The sequence below is a fragment of the Oncorhynchus clarkii genome, chromosome 29, assembly GCF_045791955.1.
Source record: "Oncorhynchus clarkii lewisi isolate Uvic-CL-2024 chromosome 29, UVic_Ocla_1.0, whole genome shotgun sequence".
NCBI classification, from domain to species: domain Eukaryota; kingdom Metazoa; phylum Chordata; class Actinopteri; order Salmoniformes; family Salmonidae; genus Oncorhynchus; species Oncorhynchus clarkii.
This window is the reverse complement of record NC_092175.1, coordinates 7,025,739-7,046,124: the sequence shown is the minus strand read 5'-3', so window position 1 is coordinate 7,046,124 and position 20,386 is coordinate 7,025,739. Positions and strand designations below refer to the sequence as shown.

At 42.0% G+C, this 20,386-nt stretch overlaps 1 protein-coding gene across 5 annotated transcripts; it reads right to left on the bottom strand.

Annotated features, from left to right (window-relative positions):
* Positions 1-482: 482 nt before the first annotated feature.
* On the bottom strand, positions 483-20,382 carry LOC139387961 (cytotoxic granule associated RNA binding protein TIA1). 5 transcript variants are annotated; one of them, XM_071134368.1, is made up of 13 exons: positions 20,146-20,351; positions 14,098-14,133; positions 10,639-10,735; positions 9,834-9,932; positions 8,238-8,292; positions 7,924-8,011; positions 7,540-7,615; positions 7,150-7,258; positions 6,911-7,006; positions 4,314-4,398; positions 4,041-4,191; positions 2,124-2,269; positions 483-1,950 (listed from the first exon to the last, which is right to left on the bottom strand). In XM_071134368.1, exons 3-13 carry the CDS (start codon positions 10,690-10,692, stop codon positions 1,812-1,814), a joined length of 1,098 nt encoding a protein of 365 aa, XP_070990469.1. In that variant the 5' UTR covers positions 10,693-10,735; positions 14,098-14,133; positions 20,146-20,351; the 3' UTR covers positions 483-1,811. The 5 variants fall into 5 exon arrangements, with proteins under 5 accessions (XP_070990469.1, XP_070990468.1, XP_070990466.1 ...); XM_071134367.1 differs by having other exon boundaries at positions 2,124-2,272; positions 20,146-20,349; XM_071134365.1 differs by lacking the exon at positions 14,098-14,133 and having other exon boundaries at positions 2,124-2,272; positions 20,146-20,382.
* Positions 20,383-20,386: the final 4 nt, after the last annotated feature.

The following is a 20,386-nucleotide window of genomic DNA, read 5'->3' as shown; positions in this document are numbered from 1 at the left end:
ACTGGTTTTCTGATCAACGCCCCTACCGTAAAATTTTAAAAAAAAATGGTATCCGTGACCAATAGATGTATTCCCAGTCAAGTGAAATCCATAGATTATGGCCCAACACATTCTTAATTTGACTGGTTTTCTTAGACGAACTGTAACTCAGTAGCATCTTTGAAATTGTTGCATTTATATATTTGTTCAGTGTATTTTGTTGGTTTATACCCGTAGTTCATAAATTCATGCTCAACAGCTTGTGTCAAAAAGTTCTGTACTGTAGGTAGGCCTGCTCTGTTCAATTATTCCAGTTTCTGCTACTAACACAACGTGTTCCGATTTTTAAAAAAAATCACTGGATCTGAACATTACACGTAAGCAAGCTCATTGTAAACAAAAAACAACATTTAATTGCAAGACTGAACTACGCTCACATCAAGCGGTTTTAAATACAGTAACAAGAACAGTGACGAGATAGAAATGTGAACAGTTCCCACAAGCAGTGTTTATACGCATCAGCATTTTAATGGGACAAAGTAAGAACACGTTGTAGCATCAACATAAACCCCAAAAAACACCGCCTCAAAACACAAGGTCGGAAAATAATCGGACTTTATGAGACGTTTATGATAATAGGTTGGTTCAAATGAAATTAACCCAAAAGAAGGCCTCGACCAACGGTATTATTAAACCAACTCCATAGGGGGAACCAGTTCAAAATTCTGATCCGTTCAAGTTTTTATTTAGAACTATTTACTACTTTATCAGAAAAATAAAAAAGCAAAAAAAAATTCAATATTTAGGTTTTATACATAGAATAACTAAGTCTACATTACTTTTCGGTCTAGCTCATTTTGCTGTTCTCTCCTCACAGGCCCCTGGAAGAATCAAATGTTGTACTGTCCTTACATTGTCCTGAACCAGCATTAGACAGTGATATGCCCACGTCTACTGTTAATGATCCCTTACCCCCGGCCGCCAGTCAAAAACAAAGGACAAATAAAGTGGAATGCAAAACAATTCAAAATACCTAGAATTTTTGTAACATCAAATTGTGTGAAAAGGTAACTAAGAGGAATAGTATTGTGCAATATGTCTGCCTCGTAAAGAAAGAACAGTGGCAGTAATCCCTGCAATTGGTTTTTAGTTGAGATTGAAAATCGTATTTAAAAAAATTCCACAGTTGACATCCATTTGATCAACAAAAATAATTAGAAACAAAAAAAAAGGTTCTTACATTTCGCATGATCCCATGGTGTCCTTGCTATAAACATTTCTTTAAAATGACAGTCCCGAAACAAAAACAGGCAAAGCGTCGTTTCTTAAACGATATCAGCAGTTGAAATTGTTCTTAAACAAACCAACAAGAAAAAGCAAATCCAAAAGGAGTCGCGTTTTCTTTTTTATCGTGTATTTATTTAATAGTACTTTTTAATTAAAAACGGCATAGTCCTTTCTGATTCTTGAGTCAATCGATCTGACACGGGGCCAAAGACCTTTGTAAAGTATGTGTGTGTCTGTGTGGACATGGGTGTGTGTTTGTGTGCATATATCTATATGCATGTATCTTATATCCCAGGACTGGGAAACGCTCCGACCTCCGATGGATGACACACAAGCCTCATCTCCGCCTCCTTTAAACTTACATGTAAAAACCAGGATTGGGGGAACTGGACAGGAAGAGGTGGAATCGCGCATCCCCACTCCCCGCCATAGAGTTCTTAAATCGTGTTGTAAAAGATGGGGAACATGTCCGCCCCGTGTGCAGGATCCCTGTGGTGGTGGTGGGAGGGTAGGAGGCCGACGCTGGGCTGCCGGGCCGGCGTTGATCAGTGGGTGTGGTAGCCAGCGGTGCCCATGACCGACTGGTTGGCCAGCACCGCCCCGTTGACTCCCTGTCCAGGCTCCACCACGCCACCATTACTGACCGCTCCAACGCCCGTCCACCCTGCACCCGCCTGTAAATGACTGCACACAGACAAGAGGTCAGACGAAGGATGGAGAGAAGAAACTTGAACAACAACAACAACAAGACTGCTCTTTCAGGGCCACTGTCACTTCATCTCATCCTGACATCAGGGCTGCTATCAAATACTTTCTTGTTTTTGTTTACCCCTCTTCGGTAGTTCATGAGTACTCACTTGAAGCCCTGCTGGTTCCAGGCCTGTCCGTAGACTCCGTAGGTCGGCACCTGCCACCCGTTGGGCACGTATTGGCCAATCTGCTGGGCATTACCGTACCACTGGGCATACTGGCCGTAGGGCTGCGCTGCAAAGCCAATTTTGTTCTGCTGTGGAGACAACGCTTAGAGATCAACTATGTTTATCGGTTTCCCTTAGCAGGCCCATTTTGAACTCTCACACACAGTTGAAGTCGGACGTTTACATACAATTAGGTTGGAGTCATTAAAACTCGTTCTTCAACCACTACACAAATTTCTTGTTAACAAACTATAGTTTTGGCAAGTCAATTAGAACATCTACTTTGTGCATGACACAAGTAATTTTTCCAACAATTGTTTACAGACAGATTATTTCACTTACAATTCACTATCAGAATTCCAGTGGCTAAGAAGTTTACATACATTAAGTTGACTGTGCCTTTAAACAGCTTGGAAAATTCCAGAAAATTATGTCATGGCTTTAGAAGCTTCTGATAGGCCAATTGACATCATTTGACATAATTTGAGTCAATTGGAGGTGAACGTGTGGATATATTTCAAGGCCTACCATCAAACTCAGTGCCTCTTTGCTTGACATCATTTGAAAATCAAAAGAAATCAGCCAAGAACCCAGAATAAAAATTGTAGACCTCCACAAGTCTGTTTCATCCTTGGGAGCAATTTCCAAATGCCTGAAGGTACCACGTTCATCTGTACAAACAATAGTACGCAAGTATAAACACCATGGAACCACGTAACCGTCAAACAGCTCAGGAAGGAGATGCGTTCTGTCTCCTAGAGATGAACGTACTTTGGTGTGAAAAGGTCAAATCAATCCCAGAACAGCAGCAAAGGAAGATGCTGTAGGAAACCGGTACAAAAGTATCTATATCCACAGCAAAACGAGTCCAATATCGACATAACCTGAAAGGCCGCTCAGCAAGGAAGAAGCCACTGCTCCAAAACCACCATAAAAAAGCCAGACTACAGTTTGCAACTGCACATGGGGACAAAGATCGTACTTTTTGTAGAAATATCCTTTGGTCTGACGAAACAAAAATAGAACTGTTAGCCAATAATGACCATTGTTATGTTTGGAGGAAAAAGGGAGAGCAAGCCAAAGAACACCATCCCATCCGTGAAGCATGGGGGTGCCAGCATCATGCTGTGGGGGTGCTTTGCTGCATGGGGGACTGGTGCACTTCACAAAATAGATGGCATCATGAGGGAGGAAAACTATTTGGATATATTGAAGCAACATCTCAAGACATCAGTCAGGAAGTTAAATCTTGGTCGCAAATGGGTCTTCCAAATGGACAATGACCCCAAGCATACTTCCAAAGTTGTGGCAAAATGGCTTAAGGACAACAAAACCCTGACCTCAATACTATAGAACATTTGTGGGCAGAAATGAAAAAGAGTGTGCGAGCAAGGAGGCCTACAAACCTGACTCAGTTACACCAGCTCTGTCAGGAGGAATGGGCTAAAATTCACCAAACTTTTTGCGGGAAGCTTGTAGAAGGCTACACACGTTTGACCCAAGTTGAACAATTTAAAGGCAATGCTACCAAATACTAATTGAGTGTATGTAAACTTCTGACCCACTGGGAATGTGATGAAAGAAATACAATCTGAAATAAAAACACTACTATTATTCTGACATTTCACATTCTTAAAATAACGTGGTGATCCTAACTGGCCTAAGACAGGGAATTTTTACTAGGATTAAATGTCAGGAATTGTAGAAAAACTGAGATTAAATGCATTTGGCTAAGGTGCATGTAAACTTCAATTGTATATATTATATACACATACACCTACACGTGTTACAATATACAGATATGTAATAGACAGTAATGGACAGTAATGGACATTGTATGAGAAAGGGAGATGTTACCTGCGGTGTGAGCTGAGGCACCTGTACCTGCTGCATGGGGCTGACCATGTCTGTTGTCTCCTTCCCCCAGTAACACTTCACCACGTGACCCTCTATGGACGTCCCGTTCACTGACACTATGGCGTGGGCCGCTCCCTCGTGGGAGTTGAACCTAAGCCAGGTAGAGACGTGCGAGGGGGACAAGGGTGAGACGGGATCAGAGTGAGCAGTCAATGACTGCAGTCCAACTGCAATATGGGTAAATCTCAAAACACACTGAGTCTGTGGTCTTACCTCACAAACGAGTAGCCTTTGTCTGGGAAAACTCTGATCTCCATGATCTGACCGAAGGGGGTGAAGGTCTGCCTCATCAGTTGTTCTAAGGAGGGGAAATAGAGGAAGGTTATATACCTGTCAGTCCTATATTAACACGATCACAGTGATACTGTAGCGAGGAGAGATACTAGTGATACTGTAGCGAGGAGAGATACTAGTGATACTGTAGAGAGGAGAGATACTAGTGATACTGTAGAGAGGAGAGATACTAGTTATACTGTAGCGAGGAGAGATACTAGTTATACTGTAGAGGAGAGATACTAGTGATACTGTAGAGAGGAGAGATACTAAGGATACTAGTTATACTGTAGAGAGGAGAGATACTAGTGATACTGTAGAGAGGAGAGATACTAGTGATACTGTAGCGAGGAGAGATACTAGTGATACTGTAGCGAGGAGAGATACTAGTGATACTGTAGCGAGGAGAGATACTAGTGATACTGTAGAGAGGAGAGATACTAGTGATACTGTAGAGAGGAGAGATACTAGTTATACTGTAGCGAGGAGAGATACTAGTTATACTGTAGAGAGGAGAGATACTAGTGATACTGTAGAGAGGAGAGATACTAAGGATACTAGTTATACTGTAGAGAGGAGAGATACTAGTGATACTGTAGAGAGGAGAGATACTAGTGATACTGTAGCGAGGAGAGATACTAGTGATACTGTAGCGAGGAGAGATACTAAGGATACTAGTTATACTGTAGAGAGGAGAGATACTAGTGATACTGTAGCGAGGAGAGATACTAGTGATACTGTAGAGAGGAGAGATACTAAGGATACTAGTTATACTGTAGAGAGGAGAGATACTAGTGATACTGTAGAGAGGAGAGATACTAGTGATACTGTAGAGAGGAGCGATACTAGTGATACTGTAGCGAGGAGAGATACTAGTGATACTGTAGCGAGGAGAGATACTAGTGATACTGTAGCGAGGAGAGATACTAGTGATACTGTAGAGAGGAGAGATACTAGTGATACTGTAGAGAGGAGAGATACTAGTGATACTGTAGAGAGGAGAGATACTAGTGATACTGTAGAGAGGAGAGATACTAGTGATACTGTAGAGAGGAGAGATACTAGTGATACTGTAGAGAGGACAGATACTAGTTATACTGTAGAGGAGAGATACTAGTGATACTGTAGCGAGGACAGATACTAGTGATACTGTAGCGAGGACAGATACTAGTGATACTGTAGAGAGGAGAGATACTAGTGATACTGTAGAGAGGAGAGATACTAGTGATACTGTAGAGAGGAGAGATACTAGTTATACTGTAGAGGAGAGATACTAGTTATACTGTAGAGGAGAGATACTAGTTATACTGCAGAGGAGAGATACTAGTGATACTGTAGCGAGGACAGATACTAGTTATACTGTAGAGAGGAGAGATACTAGTGATACTGTAGAGAGCAGAGATACTAGTGATACTGTAGAGAGCAGAGATACTAGTCATACTGCAGAGAAGAGAGATACTAGTCATTGCTCCAGAGTTGGCGGCAAGCATTACACCATTCCAGCCGAAGTTTGTAGATCCACTGTAGATTATTTCACATTGAAAATCACAGTAGCAGGGGGTTTAGAAACCATCACACCTACTCCATACCAGTTGGCGATCTTAGGCTTGTGTGCGGCTGCTCGGCCATGGAAACCCATTTCACGAAGCTTCTGATGAACAGTTCTTGTGCTGACGTTGCTTCTAGAGGCAGTCTGCAACTCGGTAGTGAGTGTTACAGAGGATCTTTACACGCTACGCGCTTCAGCGGTCCCGTTCTGTGAGCTTGTCTGGCCTACCACTTCGCGGCTGAGCCGTGGTTGCTTCTCGACGTTTCCACTTCACAACAACACTTACAGTTGACTGGGAAGCTCTAGCAGGGCTGGAATTTGACAAACTGACTTGTTGGAAAGGTGGCATTCTATGACGGTGCCACGTTCGAAGTCACTGAGCTCTTCAGTAAGGCATTCTTTGGTCATTGTTTGTCTATGGTGATTGCATGGCGGTGTGCTCAATTTTACACACCTCAGCAACAGTTGTGGCTGAAATAGTCGAAGCTACAAATTTGAAGGTGTGTCCACATACTTTTGGTCATGTAGTGAATGTAATGGGGAATTGATCAATAGAAACAAAGGGCAAACAATTCACATGAAACAAATGCACAAGAATAGGCGGGAAACAGCTGAGTGGAGTCTAGAGCAGAGCGCATGCATATTGGAGAGAGATGCCTATAGGCTACATTCGCCACAAACCCCTCCCCAGTTAGACCTTTTTGCCACGCGCTCCCCATGAAAGACTTCTTCATTCGCCAATTTTCTCCAGTTCTATAATAAACTTTCTTTCATTGTCCAAAAGCCAAATGAACAATCCTAATCATATTAGCAACCTATCCTAGTTTGTTGCATCTTTTGATTCACCCAAGTGTCTGACGGAGATTATCATCTCGGTCACATACCGCGTGCATCAGGTGCGCCCTTTCGAATAGTTTTCCCCTTTTGGCAAACCTTTCTGGTCACGTTGTCCATTTTCCTAAAGGAAACCCCCGGGGTAGTTCTATACCTGTAAGCCCTGCAGTGACTCCTCCACAGTAGACGGTACAGTTGCTGGGGCTGGACTGGTTCACAACCTCCTCAAACGACAGGTGCTTTGTGTTCGCTGCTCCACAAGTTGGGGAGGAATAGAAGATGTTTTTAAAACGTGAATGACAATAGACGGACAATCTTTGTTTTTTGTATTCAATGCCAACAGGTGTGTGCAAGTCATTCTTTGGAGCAGTGAGAGGTGTGTGTCTAACTCACTCTCGTAGGTGGCTTTGGGCGCCGGGGGCTTCCGGGTGGCCCAGTTGGTCCTGATCTGCCGTCCTCCCAACCACTGACCTCCCATCTGTTGGATGGCATTCTCTGCATCCTACACGCACACACACACACAGTTCCAATATCCACAGACTTTATAAAGCATGGTAGTAGTAATCACGGTATAACCTAGAATCTAAACCTTATCTACACCGACGTAGCGAATCAACTACAGAGTGGTATTTGCTTGGCTAAACATGGATGGCTGTTGCCTGGGGGGGGGGGGACGACAACAAAGGATTGGAGGCTCACACTCTTCGCGCCGACGCTAATGATTTCTTACAAGCCACAAACCCAAGAGTGAGCAGTAGGCCGAGGGTGGTGGGGGACACTCACCCATTTGTTGAAGAAGGACACAAAGCCATAGCCTTTAGATTTGCCAGTAGCCATGTCTTTCACCACCCGGGCATCACTACGAACAGACAGAAATACTACGGTTGGCAAGACGAGAGCAAGTTATGGCCTCTGGCCACAGGGTTTCTGTCCAGGGAGGCTGCAAAGCACTTGATAAGTAGGATTCTAAGAAGTTCTGTTGTGCATATTTGCTTCTTGAGAGATACGCGAAAAAGATCTGTAGAGAACATATTTGACAGATGAATGCTGTGATTACAGATTGTTGTTCTCTTCTGTTCAATCAATACAGTCACAATTTTTGTAGTGTTTTGAATAAGCATAACCGAGATAATAATTTGGTTAAGGAGAAGCAGAGAGAACACTCACGATATCCTCCCAAAGGGGGCAAAGGCAGCTTTGATGTCATCCGTGGTGATTTCAGGACTGAGGTCTCCGACGAAAACGTGGAAGTGATCTGAACACAGAATCATATGTATCATATGTTTTTTTATTTTTTTTATATAGCCAACTCATTTTAGGCACCAATGCTAACAATTCTTGGAATATTCTTGGATAACATAAATGTGCTCTGAATGCACCAAGCACAGTCTAGCCCCCCCATGCGTTATACAGGCGCTACACTCCTTTAAAACACAGTTGGGTATGGGCCGTGTCAAAGTATCAAGGGAGATAATGCTCACTGCTTGTGTCTTTCTTCTGGCTGCTAGGGGTTGTGGCCCAGTTCACTTTGACCTCCTGAAGAAAAGAAAGAAAGAGAAAGAAAGAGAGAGAGAGAGAAAGAGAGAGAGCCGGAAAGAGGGGTGAAAAGCGAGCCTTACTTGGACAGCACACGTGTCCATCTGTTTGCCGATCAGAGGGCTTGTTGTAGTCACACAATGATAAGAGGGAAAGCCTGCTCACACTCAGACTGTCACAATTCAGTCTCACTGTCTAATCAATCAAATTTGGAACAAAACGTCTAGGAAGTTACAAAATAAAAGGGTCCAAATAACAAGGGACTTACAAACAAGTGAATTTTACGAACTTGTATTACTCCTCAAATGGTCCTTCATTACCTGTTGAGGATAAAATATTTTCAACTGAATGTGTCTTTAGAGATATAGTATAGTTATTATCTGGATTCTTTATGCAAAGGAATCTGCAAAAGAACACATTGTACACAATAAGAATAAGAATAATAATAATAATAATAAAGGCTGGCAGTGTAGAAGTAGAGGAGTGTTATTTGAAACAGGTTAATGGGGGGGGGGGGCACTACTTAGAAAGATTACACAACCCAACCAGGTTTAAAGTCATGGGACGTGCTGCCGATACTAATTGGCTATGACAAGTCTTCTCTTCTGAGCGTGAACCCGTCCAGAGGCTTTGTCTACCAGCAGGGTTGAGCGAGAACTCCGACCACAGAGGGTAAGGACAGAGGATGAGAATAAGCTATTAGCTACACCCAATCGAGGACGGCAGGGTCAGGGGAATGGCACAGAATCCGGAAAGAATATTAAAATCACTAGCAAAAGCTACATTTTGTAGTTAAATAACACGAAACATTTTTGGGGGTATCCATAACATCTTATCAACAGGTGTTTCACACAGTGTTTGAATTCAATCCCTCCCCCTCGTTCATTCGTTCAGCATTTCCCCTCAGGCCAAAGGAACAAGATGTTTTACTTCCAGACGTCGGCAGGCTTCAAACCCAAACAAATGGCACCATCTAATTCAGTCAAATTACACCGTGTCAAACGTCCCCGTTAATTCAAGATTGGGGCCTGCAGTGTGTTCCTAATGTATATAGGACGCCATCTACGGAATATGTAGTATTATCTAAAAAACAGAGCAGAATGGAGAAAACTAGATTTTCGGGTGAGGAACATAGTACCCTATCGTTGGAAGACATGTTGCCACCCATTCAGACCGAACCTATGTACCCTACAAAACTTTCTTCTGGTGTTGTGGTATTATTGACCAATCAGGAAACCCTTTCCATTCATGTCATACTTACTGAGGTTTAATGTAAACGGTTTGGGTTGAACGGACAACATGACGCAGTGCGATACCCATGATGCAATGTGATACCCAGTCAATGGGCCTCAGTTGCTACCCCTAGACACTTCTCATCGTTCTGCCATAATGCTCGCACACATCCGACCTTTCCAGACCTGCATCAAGTCAAGTGTCTGGGGATGGGGGCTGATTTAAACTTGGCTTCAATTCCTTCCTCCTGTCTTTTGGCCAAACCTCCCCTCCCCAAGCCGACTCACCCTGTAGATACGATAGCTTACCTTACCCATTATTTTACGACCGTTCATGGCTGCGAGTGACGCGGCAGCGTGCCTGTGTTCGTAGAACTCCACAAAGCAGTAGGGGTCATTACCTGCCGTCTGGAGGGGGACAAGAACGGGGACTTTTTAACGTCAGAACTGGGAATTTCATCCTACCATTGTAAAAAAGGCCTAGTTGAGTCTCCCTCCTTGCAATGTAAATGGGCAGCTCTAGCTAGCCTATGCAACTCAAATCCGTGAACATTCGTCATCATTAAGAGATTGGCCAAACAACACGTCTTCTATTTCGAGTGACAGACACAGGATCCCAATATGAATCAATCCCAGAGGTAAGACTCACAGCAGTACAATGTGTTCTTAAACAGGCTCCTGGCTAATATTGGTCAACGCTGTTGTCCTATTGGAATAATCCGTCCTGGGGCACATTCTGTGGGGTACCAGATAAAGCAGCATTGTATAGGACAGACATTCCTCTTCGTCATGTTCAACAGGGAATTGTTTGTTTTCTTATAGGCTCGACACATTACATTTCTGCAATGTTCTATGTGCTGCAGACCACTGAATAAGCCCCTAGTCATGGTCAACTTTTGGTTGGCACAAAACTAGATATTTTTTTTATTTTTTAAAGCGGAGGTAATCCCCTCACCGAGTCACATAATGCTAATATTATAATTATTTTACATTTTCTCCGGGTTTGTTCTAACTGAACATGGCGCAGCGTTAAGACATTCTGGGCAGAATAATACGGGAATCTGATTGGAGAAGGTTCATTCCCAGACAACAGAAAGGTTGATTTTTGACTCACATCTACTATCATTTTACAGCTCTTGCAGGGTCCGATCTGGCCGAACAGCTGCATGATGAGGGCTTCGGTCACATCCCGGGACAGGTTCCCCACATACCTGCAGCACAGTGACAACACATCAGCATGGACACCCTGGGCTCAGCTCAGCAAAGCAAATAGAAGAGAAATGGATGCTCCACTTAGCAGACAATAAATAGACAAGGAAGTGTGGTTAAGAAGATCTGGATTTAAAAAGGGATGGTTCACCACCATCCACAATGTTGCTGAGGTGTGAAACCGTCTGGAATCGTTTGTTATTTTGGGGATGAACTGTTCCTTTAAAACCACACTATTCTACCTCACAGCTAATCATTAGGAAGAGGTTGCATTGACTGATTCAGTTTTACATTGGGTAAATCCATTTGAATTCAATTACTTTTGGCAGCATCCCTTTTGAACAAACCTTGCACACATATTGGCTGAGTGTAGAAGTGCTCAGAAAGTGACTTTTTGGGATCTGAATGACAAAATATTCAAGAGATAAAGGTGATCAAAGTTGACAATGTTGCATTCACCACCATACAGTGAAACATCCATGTCTTCATCACTGGAAAACAAACGGTTGAGATTAGTATCATTTAAAAAGCTTACTAACAGGGTTGTCAAACTATTTTAAAATCAAATTTTATTGGCCACATACACCTGGTTAGCAGATGTTATTGCGAGTGTAGCGAAATGCTTGTACTTCTAGTTCCGACAGTGCAGCAATATCTAACAATTCCACAACCACTCCCTAATACTAGAGGTCGACCGATTATGATTTTTCAACGCCGAAACCGATTATTGGAGGACCAAAAAAGCCAATGCAGATTAATCGGGCGATTTTTATTTATTTATTTGTAATAATGACAATTACAACAATACTGAATGAACACTTATTTTAACTTAATATAATACATCAATAAAAATCTATTTAGTCTGAAATAAATAATGAAACATGTACAATTTGGTTTAAATAATGTAAAAACAAACTGCTGGAGAAGTGAAAGTGCAATATGTGTCATGTAAAAAAGCTAACGTTTGAGTTCCTTGCTCAGAACATGAGAACATATGAAAGTTGGTGGTTCCTTTTGACATGAGACTTCAATATTCCCAGGTAAGAAGTTTTAGGTTGTAGTTAATATAGTATTTATAGGACTATTTCTCTCCATACCATTTGTATTTCATATACCTTTGACAATTGGATGTTCTTATAGGCACTATCACCGCGGGTGATGTGGAAGTAAACCCAGGCCCTGCATGTCCCCAGGCACCCTCATTTGTTGACTTCTGTGATCGAAAAAGCCTTGGTTTCATGCATGTCAACATCAGAAGCCTCCTCCCTAAGTTTGTTTTACTCACTGCTTTAGCACACTCTGCTAACCCTGATGTCCTTGCCGTGTCTGAATCCTGGCTCAGGAAGGCCACCAAAAATTCTGAGATTTCCATACCCAACTATAACATTTTCCGTCAAGATAGACTGCAACTCCTCCCCATTTGGCAGTTCTACTGCAGAGATAGCCTGCAAAGTAATGTCATACTTTCCAGGTCCATACCCAAACAGTTCGATCTACTAATTTTAAAAATTCTCACTGTTGCCGCCTGCTACCGATCCCCCTCAGCTCCCAGCTGTGCCCAGGACACCATTTGTGAATTGGTCACCCCCCATCTAGCTTCAGTTTGTTCTGTTAGGTGACCTAAACTGGGATATGCTTAACACCCCGGCAGTCCTACAATCTAAGCTAGATGCCTTCAATCTCACACAAATCATCAAGGAACCCACCAGGTACAACCCTAAATCTGTAAACAAGGGCACCCTCATAGACGTCATCCTGACCAACTGGCCATCCAAATACACCTCCGCTGTCTTCAATCAGGATCTCAGCAATCACTGCCTCATTGCCTGTATCCGCTACGGAGCCGCAGTCAAACGACCACCCCTCATCACTGTCAAACGCTCCCTAAAACACTTCTGTGAGCAGGCCTTTCTAATCGACCTGGACCGGGTATCCTGGAAGGACATTGACCTCATCCCGTCAGCTGAGGATGCTTGGTCATTCTTTAAAAGAAACCTCCTCACCATTTTAGATAAGCATGCTCCGTTCAAAAAATGCAAAACTAAGAACAGATATAGCCCTTGGTTCACTCCAGACCTGACTGCCTTCGACCAGCACAAAAACATCCTGTGGCGGACTGCAATAGCATCGAATAGTCCCCGCGATATGCAACTGTTCAGGGAAGTCGGGAACCAATACACGCAGTCAGTCAGGAAAGCTAAGGCCAGCTTCTTCAGGCAGAAATTTGCATCCTGTAGCTCCAACTCCAAAAAGTTCTGGGACACTGTGAAGTCCATGGAGGCAGAGCACCTCCTCCCCAGCTCACACAGTTGCAAATGAGAACTTGTTCTCAACTAGCCTACCTGGTTAAATAAAGGTGAAAAAAAAAAATATATATAAGGTTGCCATTGTAACAGTATAGCCTCCATCCCTCTCCTCACCCCTACCTGGGCTCGAACCAGGAACACATCGACAACAGCCACACTCAAAGCCGCGTTACCCATCGCTCCACAAAAGCCGCGGCCCTTGCAGAGCAAGGGGAATAACTACTCCAAGTCTCAGAGCGAGTGACGTTTGAAATGCTATTCGCGCACACCCAGCTAACTAGCTAGCCATTTCACATTGGTTACACCAGCCATTAGGCTATTAGGTTTGAAGTCATAAACAGCACTGTGCTTGCGAAGAGCTGCTGGCAAAACGCACGAAAGTGCTGTTTGAATTAATGCTTACGAGCCTGCTGCTGCCTACCATCGCTCAGTCAACCTGCTCTAAAAAAAATCATAGACTTAATTATAACATAATAACATTAATTAATTAATGGTCATTAATATAATCGAATCCGGAAACTATAATTTCGAAAACAAAACGTTTATTATTTCAGTGAAATACGGAACCGTTCGGTATTTTATCTAACGGGTGGCATCCCTAAGTCTAAATATTCCTGTTACATTGTACACCCTTCAATGTTATGTCATAATTACGTAAAATTCTGGCAAATTAGTTCGCAATGAGCCAGGCTGCCCAAACTGTTGCATATACCCTGACTCTGCGTGCAATGAACGCAAAATAAATGACACAATTTCACCTGGTTAATATTGCCTGCTAACCTGGATTTCTTTTAGCTAAATATGCAGGTTTAAAAATATATACTTCTGTGTATTGATTTTCAGAAAGGCATTGGTGTTTATGGTTAGGTACAGTCGTCCAACGATTGTGCTTTTTTTCTGCAAATGCGCTTTTGTTAAATCATCCCCCAGCGTTGCATTGATTATATGCAATGCAGGACACGCTAGATAAACGAGTAATATCATCAACCATGTGTAGTTATAACTAGTGATTATGATTGTTTTTTATAAGATAAGTTTAATGCTAGCTAGCAACTTACCTTGACTTTTACTGCATTCGCATAACAGGCAGGTTCCTTGTGGAGTGCAATGAGAGGCAGGTGGTTAGAGCGTTGGACTAGTTAACTGTAAGGTTGCAAGATTGGATCCCCCGAGCTGACAAGGTGAAAATCTGTCGTTCTGCCCCTGAACAAGGCAGTTAACCCACCGTTCCTAGGCCATCATTGAAAATAAGAATGTGTTCTTAACTGACTTGCCTAGTTAAATAAAGGTAGAAAAAAGGCGCCCCAAAATACCGATTTCCGATTGTTATGAAAACTTGAAATCGGCCCTAATTAAATCGGCCATTCCGATTAAATCGGTCGACCTCTCCCTAATACACACATAACTAAGTAAAGGGAAGGAATAATGTTTCATAGAAATTGTAATTTAACTTCAAGTATCTACAATCTTGTAAACTCCTAATTTTTACACATATCACATTTGTAGCTTAGACCCAATTTTACATTGATGTTTTTTGTGATTTGCACACCATTGGTTGAGACAGAACATGCTCTTGAATACAGGGTGGGTGTCATGTTTTCCCTGATCAAAATTTTAAATGTCAACTTTCAAAAATGGTACCACAAAGATGGTTGGAGGTCCACATGTCAGAGAATGTTGACTTGAAATCGGAATATCTGTTTAAAATTATACTGTCAATCTTCTATAGGAAACCTATTGAAATCATATGAACACAGATAAATGGTAATGTATATTCTAAGTTGCCATTCGACCTTGGGTGGACCGGCAGTCATCTTTGTGGTAGTACTTACAAGTTATTTCAATAACAACTAAATTGTGTTCCAGCTAAATTGCAGTGGTCTGAAGGATCCATTCTATGAATTCTATTTCTATGATTGAAATTACCCACTGTATTCAAGATCATGTTGTCTCAACACAAGAACACTAACATTTCAGATGTGAAATATGGTCTCTAAGCTACACTACAACATATACAAATATGAATTTGCTGATTGTGCAAGATATGCAAACATCATTATTAAAGTGACTAGTGATCCATTTGGCCACTAACAAACGGATCACTAGTCACTTTATTAATGCCACTTTAATAATGATGTTTACATATCTTGCACTACTCATCCCAGATGTATATACTGTATATACCATCCATTGCATATCATGGCCCAGCCATACATGTACATATTCCTCATTCCATCCCTTTACTTAGATTTGTGTGTATTAGGTATTGGTTGTGGAATTGTTAGATTACTTGTTACTTGCACTGTCAGAACTAGAAGCACAAGCATTTCGCTACACTCGCAATAACATCTGCTAACCAGGTGTATGTAGCCAATAAAATGTGTTTAAAAAAAATAAAATGGAGTTTACAGTGCTCTAGAGTGTGACCGCTTTACTCGCATATGCGCCTAATTACTTTGCTGTGCGACCTGGAATTTTAATTTAGGAGCACCAGTGTGCCTAGAAAAACAAAGGACTCTAGCGTCATTACCTCAAATATTGTTCATTTGCGTGCCTAAATATTTGTGCGCACCTACATTTTCCAACTTATGCACATATCTTGTAAAAAAACATCAGCATAGAGCCCTGGTTTACATGTTTTTAGATAAATGTTAAAGGTGTAAAAATATATTCCTATTCATTTTTTAAATTTTTTATCAAAAAACTGGTTTGTAAGTGTTTAAATGATACGGAACTAAACCGTTTCGTTCCAGTGATGAAGACATGGATGTGTGGAAGCCCATTCCCATCACCCACATTATCATTTGTTTTTTTTATGACTAGGAGTTTTGAGATACTATGTCATAATTATGAGTTACTAAGTCATTATCATGAGATAGTAAGTCTGGATCATGGACATTGAACAGTCCTGCAGGGGCAATCTGGGATTCAAACAACAAAGCACATCCCCGCCACTAAGAACGGGGCAGGAGAAATGTAGTCAACCATATACAGAGACGCAAGGACTTTCACATATGGATGCAAGTACTGACCACCCACGACATCAAAATATAGTTTTAACCATGTTTTGAAGCTAAACAGTATTTGTTTACAACTACATTGTAAAAAAAAAAAAAAAAAAAAAAAAAAAGACTATTTTGGGTTCTGATGGGGTAAGACTGTTGCTCCCAGTCCCCTAAGTTACACTCAAGGTCTATATGAACAACTTAAAAAGTCCCAAAAAATGTATGTACCAATCCCAGTTTGCCCTTTAAAAAACGGACACTGTATAACTTCAAAAAGGGGTTAAAACTATAATTTCAGGGTCTTTGCGTCTATGTATTTGAGAACGGTTACGTTTCTCCCGCCCCATTCCTCAACTGTTAACCAAATAAAGTAGCAGGGAAATGCGTTGTTATTGTTTGAATCCCAGACTATTCAATGTCCATGATCCAGACTTGCATATCTCATAATGACTTTTAGTATCTCAATTATGACTTATTACTAAAGCTGGATGATCTGGCCTAAAAAGCTTAGTTTTTTTTTTCAAAGTTAAGGGCAATTCACCATATAACAGTGCATTCGGAAAGTATTCAGACCCCTCAACCTTTTCCACATTATGTTCCAGCCTTATTTTAAAATTGATTCAATTGTTTTTGTCCCTCAATCTACACACAATACCCCATAATGACTAAGCAAAAACTGGTATGCAGAATATTTAACTTTATATTAAAAAAAACGGAAATATCACATTTACGTAAGTATTCCCTTTGCTCAGTACTTTGAAACACCTCTGGCAGCGATTACTGCATTGAGTCTACTTGGGTATGATGCTACAAGCCTGGCACACCTATATTTGAGGATTTTCTCCAATTCTTCTGTGCTGATCTCAAGCTCTGTCAGATTGGATGGGGAGCTTTGCTTCAGGTCTCTCCAGCGATGTTCGATCGGGTTCAGGTCTGGGTCACTCGAGAACATTCAGAGACTTGTCCCAAAGTCACTCCTGTGTTGTCCTGGCTATGCGCTTAGGGCCGTTGTCCTGTTGGAAGATGAACCTTCACACCCAGTCGGAGGTCCTGAGCACTCTTTGCTCCGTTCATCTTTGCCTCAATCCTGACTAGGTGTCCCAGTCCCTGACGTGGAAAAAAAATCCACACAGCATGATGCTGCCACCACGATTCACCGTAGGGATGGTGCCAGGTTTCAGATGTGACGCTTGGCATTCAGGCCAAAGAGTTCAGTCTTGGTTACATCAGACCAGAGAATCTTGTTTCTCATGGTCTGAGAGAATTGAGGTACCTTTTGGCAAACTCCAAGCAGGGTTCCATGTGCCTTGTGTGGCTCCACAGGAGGTGTGGCTCCACAGAAGAACTCTAGAGCTCTGTTAGTGACCTTAGGGTTCTTGGTCACCTCCCTGACCAAGGCCTTTCTCCCCCGACTGCTCAGTTTGGCCAGGTGGCCAGCTCTAGGAAGAGTCTTGGTGGTTCCAAACTTCTTCCAATTAAGAATGAAGGAGGCCACTGTTCTTGGGGACCTTCAGTGCTGCAGAAATGTTTTGGTACACTCCCCCCAGATCTGTGCCTCAACACAATCCTGTCTCGGAGCTCTACGGACAATACTTTGACCTCGTGACTTGGTTTTTGCTCTGACATGCACTGTCAACCTTATATAACAGGTGTGCCATTCCAAATAATCTCCAATCAATTGAATTTAGCACAGGTGGACTCCAATCAAGTTGTAGAAACAGCTCAAGGATGATCAATGGAAACAGGATGCACCAGAGCTCAATTGAATCTCATAGCAAAGGGTCTTACAGTACCAGTCAAAAGTTTGGACACCTACTCATTCAAGGGTTTCTTTAGTTTTACTATTTTCTACATTGTAGCATAGTGAAGACATCAAAACTATGAAACTATGACACATGGAATCATGTAGTAACCAAAAAAAAGTGTAACCTACTTTGATTTATATGTTCTAGCTGTCTAGTCTGCAATGGGCATAAAAATAAGTCTAGCCAACTTGGATATGTTTGCTTGCTAACAAGGTTGAACTGTTATGAATACACCCTTCTCTTCGTCTCCAACTGTTTGAACAACATAGTCTGTTCACTTTGTTTAGATGTTGAAATCAAGTGGCCCACCTGGATAAGAAGATACTTCTTTCTCAGAATTAAAACTAGTTCCCAACTCCTTATATAAACATGTCTTTTTATTCTCATTGCAGACTAGACGGCTAGCACATTAGTCTGTGGCTAAAACGCTGCTAGCGGTACACGGTACTGCAATGCTTCGAGCAAAAGAACTGAGCATACACTTTCCACAATCATGTTCATTGTTACTCTACTTTTAGTAGGGTCTGCTCTGTTCTACGTTTTGGGAGTTAATACATAAAAAGAGCATCATTATAAACGTTCAATTCTCGTCTATTACAGCAAAATAATGTATCTAAGTGTTTCGGTGTGCATATAACTGATTCTGTTGGACCAAATCTCAAACACAAATAGCGAGTTTAAGTTAAGTTGCTTGTTGTCAGAGAGGAAGACGTCATCTTTCGTCGTTAGTTGTGAGTGACAGGTGGAGGGGCTTGGTGTCTGTGTGTGAAGGTGCACGCGGGCACAGGAGGAGCGAAGACCAAAAAGACATAGAACACTCAACAACAAAAAGTGTTTCTTGCGATACAGGCATTTGGCACATTGCACTAAAACATTCATTCGATAGACTTACTACCTTACTTCACTTACTACCTTTTTTGGGGGGTGGTGGGAACAGGCTTCCAAAGATGTCTCATAGTATGTCAACTTCGAGCACCTTTATCTCCTGAACGTTTTGGCACACAGGTCCAACAAATCCGCTTTCTGAAAACGTATTCTATGGGCAAACATGTATGTAAAGTGTTGTTTAAATCAAAGTGGAGGTTGTCCCAAAAAAAAGTTATTGATTTCAAACGGATATACCCATTTGGGATATTGGGAGTTCACGTAAAATGGATACCAGCCCAAGCAAGGCACGGTATAACCAGTGGACACATGAAGAAGCCATCTGAGGTGATACCGAAACCAAGACAGGGATGCGCCATACAAAGAAGAAAAACAACAGTGAAGTAAAGTCAGCTGGGCTGTTTGGAAACAGTAAACACCCGACCCTATTTTACAGCCACTGTACATATTATTTGTAACATTGTCACACCTGAAATTACGTGACTGTCACAGCAACATAATACAGTAACATTCACGGTTATAATTTCCTGAGAGATAGTAACGTTAGGAGCCTATAAGCCTCCGAAACTAAAACTCGGCATCCGACAAGACTAGGCCACGCTTTCACATTGCATTACATGTATTATGTTCCTTAACTAACTAGCTACGTGCATTCGCTATCATACATGGCAGTGTTGTAGTAACAACACCGACATACAAATGGTAGCAGACAAACCCAATCTGAATCTCAGATTTGTAGCGGTATGATGAACGGTAAGTTAGGGAACGTTGGTTAATTAAGTTAGCAAACCAACATAACACGGACGTCTGATTGCTGGTGTACGCCGAGCAGTGTCGCTAGTTAAATTGTAGCTAGCTAGCAAACATTAGCAGGTAGGTTATGATTTCACAGACATTGTAGAGTATGGCCACCGGTGTGGAAAGGTATCAGACTGATGACAACGGCATTGCTTCGCATAATACAGAAACTAGAGGCCCGGCATGCAGCCGACAAGAGTTAACGTTAGTTAGCAAGCATGCTAGTCTTTCTCGAATAGCTGCTATTCCCAAAATATACAACCATTAACAGTTAACTCCCGTAGTATAGGCTAAGAAGAACATCGCAATATCAATAAATGTTGAGATTTTTAAAAAGGTGGCTTTCGAAATTATTGTGCAGTGGCAACAGTGCTCGCAACAAAATACAGCCTTTGCTTTGTCTAAAAAATGGACACGTCTGACATGTTGTTAACTAGCTAAGATAGCCAGTGCGGCTGGCTCACAACTAGAAAACGGGAGGGTGGAGAACTGACTGACATGACTATTACGGACCACATATTAAGAAAATGCAATTGATACATGCACGGCTACATGATGGATACTTAGAATACACGGTCAGTCGGCTAGTTAGCTTGCCGCTATTCATACATACAGGGTTTTGGGTTGTTCGTCGTCCATCATATTTCCCGACAAGGTGTGAGATCGAACCCTGAGCGAAAAATCCGCGTGTGTATTCTATGATGACCTTGGATTCTTTCTCCTTCCCCCTATTTTGCTGATGTCAACTGAACAATATCCCCGAAATGTTTTAATGCGCAGTAAATAGCTCCGCCACCCCTGCTAACTTCAATGAACAATGGAAAGGCGACATAAGATGGCGGAGAAAGAGAGCG

Excerpts from the sequence above, each read along its gene's own strand:
- LOC139387961 (XM_071134365.1), bottom strand. The coding sequence starts at position 20,174 with ATGATGGACGACGAACAACCCAAAACCCT. Across the intron at positions 4,399-6,910 it reads AGTCACTGCAGGGCTTACAG|AACAACTGATGAGGCAGACC; the intron begins GTATAGAACTAC and ends TCCCCTCCTTAG. Across the intron at positions 1,951-2,123 it reads TGGAACCAGCAGGGCTTCAA|TCATTTACAGGCGGGTGCAG; the intron begins GTGAGTACTCAT and ends GTCTGTGTGCAG.